Here is a 14,720-nt window from a genome sequence, read left to right on the forward strand (position 1 = left end):
AAAAAAAAAAAAAAAAAATTATTTCTTAAATGAACAAATCTTTTCTGAAATTGATGAAACAATAAAAAATTGTGATGCATGTTCCCATATCAAGACTTTAGAAAGTTAACATTTTTGTTTGTTTGTTTTTGGTCTAAGTGTAAAAGGCCTAAATTATTGTGACCCAGTTTCTGGAATAGGTAGACTGAGTTTTCAGTACTCTTCTCCTGGCCTCCACCCTCCCCCAGGTTTTCATGCAGCCCTCCAAAAATATTTAGTGAGCATGGACTCTAGACCAGGGCCTGTGGTAAGTGCTGAAGGTACAAAGGTAAATGAGGTACCATCCATGTCTTCAAGTAGTATGTGTTTTAGTAAGGGGAACAGATGCTGAAGAGGCAGAGTAACAATGAACAAAGTTACATAAACTGCAGGAGTACATATCTGGGGGTCCCCATTGAGACTCATCTCAGATGTGGGCAAGGCCTAAGGAATCTGACACATGCAGCCTGAAAACTAGGTGGTGACAAAGTAGGCATTCTTGTCAGCATGAGCCATTCTCTAAAACCAAGGGAAGTAAGTCATTCAGATCAGAGTTGGTCATTTTGGAGTTTGTACTCCTTAGGACTGGCTAAGTAGTATAGTGCAGTGAAAATTAGGAATCAGTTTAATTCCTCTTTAGTTTATATATATATATATACACACACACACTTATTACAAGAGAACTAGTTTATTATTAATTGTGTTGTTTACATTTATATTTCATTATCATAAGGCTTTGTGAAATTATAATCATTTTTCACTTGCAAATATATATATATATCTGAAAATAAATGTTCCTTAACCTAAGTTTGTGCTTTTTTATTCCTCTTAAAGTGGTGTCAATATCAAAATGCCAATAAACTCCAATGGACCTGATTGGGTAACTGTGATTCCCAGGAGAATAAAAGGTAAAAGAGGAATGAGCTTGATGACTTGTTTTTCTTATTAATGGGGTGGAGGCTCTGTCATTTCACTGATGTTACAAAAAATTTTTTCCCTTTAATATACCATAGTTACTTCTGGGCACAATTAAAAATATTTAAAGAACTGTTTGATTAAAAAAAAGTCAGTTAGCCCTAATGTGCATAATTCTGGGTTTTACTATTTATGCTTGTATAAAGGTTGTCTTCTGCCAGCCCTCCTCTATTTGGCTCCTCAAGAGTCTTTAGAGTTATGCTGTTCAATATGATGGCTACTAGCCACATGTGGCTATTTAAATTTAAATTAATTAAAATTAAATAAAAATGCAGTTCTTCACATATGCCCAACAGTAGCTACCGTGTTGGACAGCATTTTATAGAGAATGTATTCATCATCACAAAAAATTGTTTTGGATATTGCTGCTTTAGAGATACTCAAGAAATGTGGGTAAAATTATCATGGGCAATTTTAAAATAAAAAACATTGGATTGGTGAATGGTGGCTTTTCTCAAAGTGTGGTCTGAGGACTAGCAGCATCAGCATTACCAGGGGACTTGCTAGAATTGTAGTTTCTCAGGTCCTACCTCAGACCACTGAATCAGAAACTGGCTGGTGCGGCCCAGCAGTCTATGTTTTAACAAACTTTCCAGGTGATTCTGATTCATTGGTGTCGGATATTATTAATAGTAAAAGAATGAAATTCAAAGGAGTAAATGTACGTGTTATGTTTTTGCAGAAATAATTAGCTGTAGTGATTTTTAGAAAGAAAGGATGAACATTATTTATAAAACTTAAGCATATGGTGGGCAAGGTCCTTTTGAAAGGATATTAATCAGTAGTATCCCACTCGCTGGGTGTGGTGGCTTGCGCTTGTAATCCCACCTACTCAGGAGGCTGAGGTGGGACAATCACTTGAGCACAGGAGTTTGAGACCAGCCTGGGCAACATAGCGAGACCCCATCTCTAAATTAAAATTTAAAAAAAGAATTAGCCAGGCATGGTGGCACACTCCTGTAGTCCCAGCTACTTGGAGGCTAAGGTGAGAGGATTGCTTGAGCCCAGGAATTCGAGGCTTCAGTGAGCTATGATCTCCAGCCTGAGTGATAGACCAAGCCCCTGTCTCTTAAAAAAAAAAAAATCCCACATGGCAGATGTTGCAAACCCTTTTGCTACGGGGGCTAGGTATATAAAACACGTGGCTTAGTTAGAATGGATATTAGCCACATGCACGCCTTGTGCGAGTGGTGGCGAAGGAACCAAAGAGCAAGGACCGTCTTAGAGGGAGCCTCTCCCCAGCTCCTGCTGCTTTGTTACCATGCAGAAACAAACCCTGTGTGGCCAGATATGTAGATTTGTTTTCATGAAAAGCCAGAATTTTTAAATTTTTAAATGTGCTATCTCCAGATTTTAAAACATTGGCATTCAGTTGAAAATGTAAAAAATATTGCGTGGGCTAAATAAAGTATGTCTGGTGCAGATGTAGCTAGGGCACTGCCAGTCAATGCCTCTGTTCTCTACTGTCACATGCCACAAAAATTCCCAGTCTTTTTCTAATGACGAGCTGTATTTGATTTACTTGAACCAGATGAATTACTAATTTTAGAAGATACATATGTGAAATATCATCCATGGAAATATTTATCTTCTGTCTGTCTAGGCCTCAACCCCACAGCCAGGAGGTCAGTAGACACAGTGTCCCTCAGTAATACTGCACTCTTCATGCGCTCCCATGTCTGACATGCTCAGGAGGCCTTGTACCACTACTGTATCTGCCCTTCTTTCCCACAGCCCTGACTGGCTTTTTTTTTTTTTGGAAGGAAATCACTTTATTTAATTACCTTGCAAATAACATCACAACAGCTAGTTTAAGGAGGCCACACCAACAGTTGCCCAGCCCCCAATTCTTTACCATCTCAGTGAACTTCTACACAGTAAGAACACCCTCTTCCACTGCAATTCTGAAGCAAGGAAGCTATTAAATGACAGAGGAGAGGTTTAACTGATGATTTTGTACTTTATACTCTCACTATCAATTACTGAATTAACTTGCTCTTGAGAGCCAATTTTTCATTTCTTCAGTTTGAACTTCTTGATTAGGATAATCCGTTTGCAAGTCTGCCCTGTTTCAGCACTTCACTGAAACCCTCACAGAGCTTTAGGTCGCTCTGGTTCTGGGCACATTCCAAAAACTGTTTTATCTCATAGAAGCAAGGGCCAACCTGCTGCTGCTGTGCCAGCTGGCTTCCCTGAGGCTCCTGGTAAGTGATGTCAGGGTTTGAGGGCTCAGCATTACGTCCTCCACTGAAGCCCCCAGTCGTGGCATGACCCAGTGTGTGCCCGACTGCAGGGCCCACAGCCACACCAGCTGCAGTGGTTGCCATCTGGGCCATCAGACCTGGCTGCCCGGTTGCAGCTGCAGGTGAGCCAACTGCGGATGGTGGGGCTGCTGTTGGTGGCTGAGCTGCTGGTGCTGGCCTGGGTGCAGTTCTCATCCGAGGTGCCTGGCTGGCCGGAGGGGCCATGTCCCTGGGTATCTCATGGACTGGTCAGTGGGAAGTACAGTGCTTTACCTGTACTTGACAGGTCTGGAAAATCAGCCAGGAAGTGGCTGTAGGTTTGTGATATACTCTTCTGGTTAGAGAGAAGACAGATTCAGTAACTAGTGAGGCTTTTGATGGATTTTTAGAAGAAGAAAGTAACTACTAATCAGTAGGAGCAGAATAGCCTGGCTTTGAGTGAGAAAACCATCTAGTAGCAGGTACATAATTGGAAAGAAAAGAAAAAGGCAATTGCTTTATAGACTGACTATAAGGACCTCAGTTTAGCAGAACTTCATTGAAGTTTACTCTAGTGACCAACAGAGGGCACTCAAAGACCCTAAGAAGGGCTCATATTTTTCACTTTCCTTCCTCTCCTTCATTCTATTCAAACATTCTATTTGTGCTTAAACTTTCACCCACTAATTTTAGCATTCATCAATGTTCATCAGATCTTGCCTGTAGCAACGATTTCTCTTGTGTTCTCGTGGTGACTTTCTGTATCTCTCATTCCTTTGACACTTACTAGTTGGAATTCTTCTGTAAAGAAACAATTGTCCCTTCTTCCCCATTTAATTATTGAAATCAGTATGGGCTCATGATTATTTCATTCTTTGGGTTATAATTCAATTCAATTCTGTCACTTTTTTTTTTGCACAAATTGTTCCAATTTTGGCACTTGGAACTTATTTAGTTTGGCTTATATGCCCTTTTAATGTACTCTCATCCTTTTTAATTTTTATTTTTTGAATCACCTTCTTACTTTCTAGCACCACAAGATATTTGAGGCTCATCTTTTCTTTGCCCCAGTCTTAGAAGAGTTCATACATCTTTCCACTTTTATAATTTCATTTATGAATCCTATATTTTGAAGTTTCTTCCAATGAAATTTTATTTATGTATTAGCTAATTAATTTTCTTACAAGGTAAAATTATTCTAAGATGCATATTTAGAGTCTGGTGGATTGCTTGAGATTGCTAGTGCTCCTGCCATTTGTGGTGTAATTTTAGTAAAAGCAAAGAAAAACGGTTTTTAATTAGAGTAGACTACCTTAACAAGGGCAAGTGTCTGGTTCCCAACAGGCTTTCCAAGTGCCAGAATTGCTGCTGAGTTTTCATTAGCATCTGTACTGTTGTCCCTGACTGTCACAGCTGAACGGCTCAGGGACCTTGGCACATTCTAACCTCATCGACAGCTTGAACTCACATTTTTGAGGGGAGCTTCCTAAGAATTTGAGATAAGAATAGATCTAATAGCAATAGTATAGATACTAGTATCTTTATAGCCCTTTATTTATTTATTTATTTTTTGGTGAGAAATGAGGTCTCGCTCTTTTGCCTAGACTAGAGTGCAGTGGTGTGATCATAGCTCACTACAACCTTGAATTCCTGGGCTTAAGCAATCCTCCTGCCTCAGCCTCCCAAGTATCTGGGACTATAGGTGCACGCCACTATGCCACCACACCAGCTGATTTTTTCTTTTTTTTTATTGTAGAGACAGGGTCTCGCTATTGCTCAGGCTGGTCTCAAGAGATCCTCCCACCTCGCCCTCCCAAAGTGCTGTGACTGCAGGCATAAGCCACCATGCCTGTCTCCTTTACTCTTTTTAAAAAATTTATTGAGGTATATCTTACATGCAGTAGACAACACAGATCATAATTATGTAGTACAATGAAGTTTTGCATTTGTGTATATCTTTGTAACTATGGTAGGCTTAATACTAAGATGACTTCCAGTGACACGTGCCCTTACATAATCCCCTCCCCTTGAATATGGGAGAGGCTTACAAATATGATAGTTTGTCACTCCCATGATTTGATTATGCTGTATGACAAAGCTGACTATCCTAGGTAGACCCGACCTATCAGATAAGCCCTTAACAAGCTCTTCCTGAAGAAAGAGATTCAAAATGTGAGAAGGATTCCATGTGAGGGAGATTCTTCATTGCTGGCTTTAAAGATGGAGGGGACCACAATAGCAAGGAATATAGGCAGCTGCCAAATCTAGGAGCTGAAGGGCCTCCTACATCTGACAACCAGCAAGGAATCAATCGGGAAACTCAGTCTTACAACCACAAGGAACTGAATTCCGCCAGCAACTTGCATGAACCTTCTCAAGACTCTTCTCCAGAGAAGATAGCCCTGCTGACACCTTGATTGCAATCTGAGACCTGTGACTATACCCTGCCTTGGACTCCTGACCTACGGAACTGTGGGATAATGCATGTCCCTTGTTTTTAAGCCACTAAGTTTGTGGTGATATGTTACACAGCAATATAAAACTAGTTAAATAACTACCATTTAGATCAGGATATAGAACATTTAGAACATATGTTTCCAGGACTCCAGCATAGCTCTTTACTATTTAAAAAAGTGCTTTCACACTATTTCATTACTGAATTTTCACAACTTTTCAAAATAACCAGTAGTTTACCCATTTTGTCGATGATAAAACAGAGCTCCAGAGACTCATTTGTTCAGTCATCATTTTGATACCTGCTCTGTTAGGCTAGACTCTAAGGGTACAGGTAGGAAGTAAGATGAGAAGTGACTTCTGAGGTCTCGTAGTTGGAGATGTGGAGTCAGATTTAAACTGGGTCCTGTGACTCCTAGTGTAGCATTTTTTCCTACTACCCTTAACCATGCTTAGGAGGTGTGTCTAACGGTATCTGGATGTTTTGGTTTGTCTACAGTAGAGAAATTTATGAACCCTCTAGTATCCAAATGCATTCAAATGATGAAGTGAATGGTAAATAGTGAATGAAAACTAAAATAGTCAGTTTGTGGATGAGAACTCTGATGTTGATTTCTAGAAAATGGCAGAGAAATGTTATCACAAAAAATGGGACAAAGCTATTTTAAAAACAGCTACTTTCCAGTTATTGAAAAAAATAATTTGATATAGAATACATTTTATTTAGTTAAATTAGGAAATCAAAGGGCTCATATCCTCCATATAAAACCAACTAACTGATATAATTTTGGGAAGGAAGCCCTTTCTCACAACTACATCAATAATGAAATATATTTGTATAAACAGTGCCACATCTACCACTACATGTCTCTACATTCTTTGAGAAATTTTAGCAGGTCATTCTGTGAGTTTGCTTTCTTCACCTTTGAAAGATATTTGGACTAGTAGTTCTCTGAGATCCCTGTCGACATTCTATGAATCTGCGGGTATTTCCACCTATACAGCATTTTTAACTTTTTTTCTGCAAAATGTTGAGCTTTTAGGGCACTGAAATATAAAGAAAAAGCAATCAAATTTTCAAGGTTTTATAGGAGAAGTCAAGGAGTAAACTCAAACCCAAGCCACTATAATTACTGGATAGCCAGGCCCTTCTCATATTTCCAGCACTCGACAGGGTGTGCCTAAACAGCTCAACACACTGTCCTCATTCCTTATCCTGCTGAGATGGTACCCAGGCTTCCTATGTTCATGGCATTCTCTGGTGCAGGGAATTGTTTGATCCCATTTCTTCTCTGTCTTGTCTTTTTTTTCCCCTCATAAATTATGTACTCCATTTTGTCCTGCCTTAATTCTACAGATAATTTAATACCATAAAATTAAGGGACATCTGTGCTGCACTTGTGCATACACTCCCCTCCCACCCTTAATTCACATCGTATCCCTCTCATCCAGCACTTTCTAGATGGGTTAGGGAAATTTATCTCTCTGCCTTTTTTTCTCTCATTTGGTCCCATTTGTGGCGCAAATAGCCCTCATTATGGCTAATGGATGACATGGGATGACACCCTTTGGAGGAAAATGTAAGCCATGGGCTTTAAAGAGAAGCCAAGACATCTTAGAAAAGCAGGGACATTACTCGAAAATAAAAAAAAAAAAGTTCCTTCTGATTTTGTACAAAGACCTTCATATCTGCCTTTACAGCCATAAAATTAATAATTCATTTCTATTTTTATATTTTAATTATTTTTATTCCACATGAATAGTACATTAGGAGTTATAGATTTAAGAGACTTTCATATCTCAATTATCTTATGTGAAAATGCATTCTGAGTTCTAAGAAACATTTAACCACAGATAACGTAAAATCGCATTACCATAGTTAGGAAATGTTTTTGTCCCGGCTTACCATAAGGGGGCAGTGTAGGTACATGTATTTCACTTAAAAAAACAGTTCTGTTATGTAGCATGCAGCATGTTTAAAGAATTAATGTCAGGTTCAGTAATTGATTTGCATTGCTTGACTTAGCTCTGGTTGTGAATATAATTAACATTTGAATGGAAATGGTAACTGTTTCTTGTGCGATACATATTTTTCTTTATAACATGTATCTGTCACAAAATAGCCAAGTCTACCAAATTAACAGTGGTAAAAATTGTAACTTCAAAATCACTTCAAAATCATCTCATTCTAGTAAATGTTTTCTGTGGGCCCCAGGTGTTGTCTCTGGAGCTCTCTAGCTGTGCAGCCTTGACATACTGATATAATGAGGGAGCTTAGGACAAGGTATAGTATCAAGTAACTACCTTGATAGCATGTTGAGAAATTATTTTGAATAAGCCAAATATTTGCCTTACCCCCAATTTTTCTTTGATAATCACATTTTCCAAATAAAGCTTTTAATAACACTGTTTTCTTTTCCATTTGGGCCCTGCATCTGCAAAGAATGAGCAGATGCCTAAGAAAAAAGATTAGATATGTACTGTCAAATAAGGTACCTTCTTTGAAGGGAGTAAAAACTAAAATAACTTCGTGTAACACAGATAATATCAAGAAGGTAAATAAGCTGAAAATAGTCACAAATAAGGGACTCAAATTTCTGAGTTGTATAAGCACTTGGATTTCAAATTGTGGTTTTATAAGTGACTATAGAATGACTGGATTATGGTCAAGGTTGAACCTTGGGGTAGGTAAGGATGTAATATAAACTGGTGGTTTCTTGAAGATTGTAGATTTGAATAATTGTTAGAAATGAATAAATTTGTTCCTTCAAAAAAATGGCTGACATCTATTAATATAAACATCTACTTTTGAGAAACAGTCTAACACAGTGGTTAAGAGCATGGGCTTCAGGGCTCACCTGCTTGGGTCACGTCCTGGCTTTGCTACTGACTAGCTTAGCTCTGGGACCTTAGTCAAGTTGCTTAACTGTTCTGAAAGGCAGGGATAATAATAGGACCTTTTAGTAGTTATTGTGAGCATCACATGAGTTAATACATGTAATTGTTCAGAATAGCATCTGGTGCAGATTAAACCTGCAAGAAATATTAACCATCACTATCCTTTTTAAAGCATGTAAAGTGTGTTGTTTCCACAGCGGCATTTTCTGTGGGAGGTGTTAGGGCAGGAAGATATTGACACTCCCTCTGAAAAGTGTCCCGGTGCTTGTGTTGTCATGTGTAGCTAAGCTACAACCATGAGTACACATTGCTGATGTATTTTTAGTATTGCTCATTAAAGACTTTCTGAAGCTTTTGTGTTGTGGATAATAATCCTTTAGACTGTATGTCATTAGTTTGTTCTCTGTATTAAGTGATGGGTTTGGGAATTAAAATTTGAATATAGGACTATTGATTAAAACTTTTCTTTTAATGGGCTGAGAAATAGTGGATTAATATTACTATACATATGTAAAATATGAACTTAAGTTGTTACTTGCCTCACAGGCATTTGGATGAGAAGCTGTTCTATTCTGGGATAATGCTGGACAAATGCTTATAAATCCACGCATTTCCTTGGTTTTTGTCTTCCTTTTTATTTGGCTTTGATGAAAACATGCATAGTCAGAGGGAATGCTCTAAGTCCCCTTATTATCTTCTGTCCATCAACACCGTCAACACCCATTCAGATCTTCCCATTTTTGTGCAAAGGAGAACCTTTTTGTATCAGGGGAAAATCTGGGATTTCTTTGAGATATGACAACAGGAAATCTGCCCATATGCCAGCAGGCTAGCAAGTATGTGGGCATAATTATGTGTCTTGGGACATTTTTCATCGATTGTTGGAGGAGAATTTCAGAATATCTTATTTTTTCCCTTTTTCTTTACAGAAACTAACAACCTAGAGCTATCTCAAGTCTCAGGAACTTTTCCTTCTGGGTATTATTATAAAGACCAGTGGAGGCCCAGAAAGTTTAAGATGCGTCAGTTTAATGACCCTGACAACATTACAGAATGCTTACAAAGAAAAGTGGTGCATTTATTTGGTGATTCGACAATTAGGCAATGGTTCGAATACCTTACTACATTTGTTCCAGGTTGGTACATTGCTTTTTGTTTCATAACTCTTTCTCCCATCAGCTTTCAAATAAGCAGACTCACTCACATGCCTGAAGAAAGGCATCAGGAGAGGAAGCAGTTATTTCTTAATAGGAATACAGAAGTATCCTAACCCTGGAGAGATGTGTGACAGTTTCTGCTTAGCTGTGGGGTTGTGTTGTACTAGAGGAAGCACTGGGTTTTCATTGAGGTTCATGCCACTGATTAGCTGTGTGACCTTGGGCAAGTCATTTCCTTCTCAGGGCTTCATTTCTCCAGGTATGAGATGAGACAGCTGGACCATGCCACTTCACAGGTGTCTTTCACTTTCCTCCAAGTTTATAGTAGATTTAACTGGAAGGAAGTTGCCAAACTTACTGTGGTCCATTTTAATGCATCCCTGAAGCAAAGCCGTCCCTGTGTCATCCAGGGCCTACCTTTGGTGTGACTCTGAGATGGAGCTGGTGCCTAGTGAGGTAGTGTGGGTGAGTCCTGGTATTCTCAGCTTCTTGACTTCTCTGCTTGGTTCTGGGGCTGCTCTCTAGACTCAGAGCAAAATCCCAACAGCTGGCGGCTCACCCTTTTTCACAATGGGCATTCTCCTCTTTCTGGAAGGGGTGTGGATGGGGTGAGGAGGGATGGATACCAGGGAGAGGAAATAAAGGCTCTGCTTAAAATTTAGAGAGCTGTGGAAACTATTTTTTTTTTTTTTTTTTTTGAGACAGAGTCTCACTCTGTTGCCTGGGCTAGAGTGCCGTGGCTTCAGCCTAGCTCACAGCAACCTCAAACTCCTGGGCTCAAGCGATCCTGCTGCCTCAGCCTCCCGAGTAGCTGGGACTACAGGCATGTGCCACCATGCCCGGCTAATTTTTATATATATATATATTTTTAGTTGTCCAGATCATTTCTTTCTATTTTTTTTAGTAGAGGGGAGGTCTCCCCTCTTGCTCAGGCTGGTCTCAAACTTCTGACCTTGAGCGATCCACCCGCCTCGGCCTCCCAGAGAGCGAGGATTACAGGCGTGAGCCACCGCGCCCGGCCTGGAAACTATTTTTAATGGCTATGTATGGGCAGGGCTTTTCATGACATAAAGCCCCATGGCTTGTTGTGAGTTGTTTGTGATTTTTTTAAATCAGCTTCTACTTATTATATCAACTTAGTTTTAAGTTTAATTTTTAGAAGAAAAGGAGGAAGAAGTAGATACTACCCCACAAAGGGGAAAGTCCATTCCAGTTTTTGTTCTACTTGGTTTTCTGAAGCAGACATCGCTAAATTCTGGTTGATAAAGCATAAATTAAAAATCAGGAGAAGGAAAATAATTTGTATGGCACGATGCTGGGCACAATTTGATGCTGACCAGATGTCTGTAGTTGCTTGCTTCTTAAGTTCTAGTGATAGAGCATGGTATTTCCTTTGATAGCAATGATCACATTGACCGTTTTGATCACTTTCCACCATACCCTTTACCAACAGATTTTCACTTGATAATAATAAAGCCTGTGTCAGTGCTTGAACTTAATCAAAGGAAAGTGGTGGCTTGAGCTTTTATTCAGTTTAAATGGGGCTGGATGCTAAGTAGTAATAAATTACATAGGGAAATCTAAGAGAGAAACCTGGAACTTCAAGGAGAAAAAAGCGAAACCTACTTTAACCCTTAGGAGGAATATAGGACAATTACAGTCTGATATTATGCCTTCAAAATTGACTGTAAACTCACTGAGGGCAATGACTGTGACTTATCCATCTGGGCACTCCTGGCTTTGTGGTACTTATGGTAGTGGGCCCTGAATAGGTGCTTAGGAAATATTGAATTGTGTTGCCCAGCATTTACTTAGTCCGTTCTCTGTAAGGAACTACAGGAATATTCAGGGATATGAGACAGATCCTCTTTCTTCATGGGGGCATATATTAAGTGATGAATTATACACAATTTTTAGGAGTAATAAGGAGTCCCACTGATTTCTGGGACCTTCAGAATGTCTCCAAAGAACTGGACCTTGAAACACAACTTAGATAAAGGGAGAGAAAGGAGGGAAGTGAATTTTAACTTGTGTTGCTGTCTTCGTTATTTTCATGATAGAGGTAGAAGTTCTCCTATAGGACATTAACATGATTTTCCATCTGTAGGGTAAAAGTGAAAGTCAAAAGAAACAGGGTTATTTCTTTCTTTTGCTTATTGCAAAAAGAGGTATTTGGGGTTTTTTGGTTTTTTTTCAGAATTACAATTTAAGTTGCTTTATTTTTATTTTATTTAAAAATATTATTTTTACTTGACAAATAATTATGTACATTTATGGGATACCGTGTGATATTTTGATATATGTATACATTGTGGAATGATTATATCAAGCTAATTAACATAGTCAGCACCTCATATATTTTTTTGTAGTGAGAATATTTAGAATCACCTTTTAGCAATTTTGAAATATACAGTACATTATTATGAACTATGGTTACCATGCTGTTCAATAGATCTGGAAAACTTTTTCTTCCTGTCTACCTGAAACTTCGTACCCTGTGATCAGCATCCCCACTGTCCCCCCAATCCCCTAAACTCTGGTAACCACCATTCTACTCTCTACTTTGACTTTTTTAGATTCCACATATGTCAGATCATACAGTATTGGCCTTTCCGTGTGTGGCTTATTTCACTTAGCATAATGTCCTGTAGGTACATCATGTCAAATGACAGAATTTCCAAAATTCTGGTTCCTATTATGTGCTCATAAAATGAAAGATACAGCCATTGTACTGGAAGAAATAATATTTATCTGTTAGAAGAATAGATGTAAATTCAACTTGATTTTTAAATATTCAATGATCAGTGCAAACAGCAAGATTTCTTGGCCCGATAATTAGAGGAAAACAGGTTATTTTGGTTTTGAGGCATAGACATAGGTGTAGAATCTATCACTGATGGTATTACTTATAATATCGCATTTATGGAGTGATTTAAATAATACGTTAGAATAAAGGTCCACTGATTGAAAGGGGAGCAGAGTGCAGTCAAATAAGTATTTATTTTACATTTTTATTGTACTTTTTTTAAAAAAAAGTTCTTTGAAGCCATTCAGTAAAAAAATCAAAATATGTGTATTTGGTGTGAATGTTTTCATAAACTTTGGTTTTCCTTGTTTCAGATTTAGTGGAGTTTAACTTGGGCAGTCCCAAGAATGTGGGTCCCTTCCTTGCAGTGGACCAGAAGCACAACATCCTGCTCAAATACCGCTGCCATGGTCCGCCCATCCGCTTCACAACTGTCTTTAGCAGTGAGCTCCATTATGTGGCAAATGAGCTGAACGGTATTGTGGGAGGGAAGAACACCGTGGTTGCCATAGCTGTATGGTCTCACTTTAGCACCTTCCCCTTGGAAGTGTACATCCGGCGGCTCAGGAATATCCGTCGAGCGGTGGTCCAGCTCCTGGATAGAAGCCCTAAGACTGTGGTGGTCATCCGGACAGCCAATGCCCAAGAGCTGGGGCCTGAAGTGAGCCTTTTCAACAGCGACTGGTACAACTTTCAGCTGGACACCATCCTTCGGAGGATGTTTTCAGGGGTTGGAGTATATCTCGTCGATGCCTGGGAGATGACCCTGGCCCATCATCTACCCCACAAGCTGCATCCAGATGAAGTTATTGTGAAGAACCAGCTGGACATGTTCTTGTCCTTTGTGTGCCCCTTGGAGATCTAGCCTGTCCTGGAGGAATCATATTCAGTTACCTTCCCAGTTGGCCTAGGTTACAGAAAGTGGCCCCATTGAGAGATGACTGCTGTTAATATGTACAAAATTTGAAAAAGAGCTGAACCTTATATAATGACTTGTAAAGAGCTTAGAAAGTGCAGGTTACATTTATATCTACCTATAGGATTTTTTTCCAATCTTGACTTAGCCATGATAGAACCCTTATTAACAGCATCTACACACTGTATTGCCCTTGTAACCAAAGATGCTAATGAGTGTATTTGAATTAGCTTCTCTTGGGAAGGGAGATTACTGTGCTAAAGAGTGTGAAAAATGTTTGGACGTAAATAGAAAAGACACATTTGGTTGGCAGTGGAGTATTTGTAACTTGTAAAGGCAATTGAGTGCATCTGCATGAACAGCACAAGTGATCCATCTTCAGGGGGTGAACTAGAGAAGGCTTGTAGTCAGAGGCTCTTGGAACACACTGATGACTGCCATGTCTCAGGAGTTTCTCTTGATGATCTACCTTTTCTAAATTACTTGAAAATGCCAATGTCCTTGGTCAGAATTTTACTGTTTCCCGATTTTGTCTAGGAAAGAAACAAAAGGGAAATATGAAACAAGCATATATAAAATATGTGCTTTGAGTTGATATTTGCATTCAGTGATTGTTTCCTATTCAGCTAAATTTTATGTGTGGACTGCTTATTCTAGAATAACCAATTTTGGAACTGAAAGCGGGAAATCTATAAATGGAAATTTATTTTTATGTTCTGAAGTTTGAGAGTTTTAAGAATTGACTTTCATATAAAGAATGCTATTGATTATTATAAAGTTGTGGAAATTTTTTCCACTAATCTCAAATGTTTCTCTTTGGTTGTTACTTTGAACTACATACTAAAATTAGCATTCAAATCTAATTAGAAATTAATAAAACTAGGTATTAAAATCTATGACAGGTATTTCTTAATTTGGGTATAAGATATACACATTATCTCATACTTGGAAGAAGCTGTTATTCCTATTGGCTATCTAAAAATAATGGAATTATTAATTTTATTTGACTTAGTTAATTTGGGATCATTTAGTAAGTATTTTTCTTTTTGCGCTATGATATATTACAGTTTAGTTTTAGTTGTTCCTAAGCAGACATGTGAAGAAACTAGGGAAGCTTTAGAGAAGAAGACAGATGCTTAAAGCCTGAAAAATATGGGCCGGGCGCGGTGGCTCACGCCTGTAATCCTAGCTCTCTGGGAGGACGAGGCGGGCGGATTGTTTGAGCTCAGGGGTTCGAAACCAGCCTGAGCAAGAGCGAGACCCCGTCTCTACTA

General features: G+C 38.9%; 1 protein-coding gene and 1 pseudogene across 1 annotated transcript in view; one reads left to right on the top strand and one right to left on the bottom strand.

Annotated features, from left to right (window-relative positions):
* The window catches only part of NXPE3 (neurexophilin and PC-esterase domain family, member 3), a 35,048-nt gene extending 20,802 nt beyond the window's left edge, over positions 1-14,246 (top strand). The window contains exons 3-5 of the mRNA XM_012652846.1: positions 853-926; positions 9,497-9,703; positions 12,845-14,246. Of these exons, the coding sequence (XP_012508300.1) occupies positions 853-926; positions 9,497-9,703; positions 12,845-13,395 (832 nt within the window). The 3' untranslated portion in view covers positions 13,396-14,246. The remainder of the gene's footprint in view (positions 1-852; positions 927-9,496; positions 9,704-12,844) is intronic.
* On the bottom strand, positions 3,033-3,461 carry LOC105817218 (annotated as a pseudogene).
* Positions 14,247-14,720: the final 474 nt, after the last annotated feature.

This window comes from Propithecus coquereli, unplaced genomic scaffold (genome assembly GCF_000956105.1).
Source record: "Propithecus coquereli isolate 6110/MARCELLA unplaced genomic scaffold, Pcoq_1.0 Scaffold40, whole genome shotgun sequence".
Classification (NCBI taxonomy): Eukaryota; Metazoa; Chordata; class Mammalia; order Primates; family Indriidae; genus Propithecus; species Propithecus coquereli.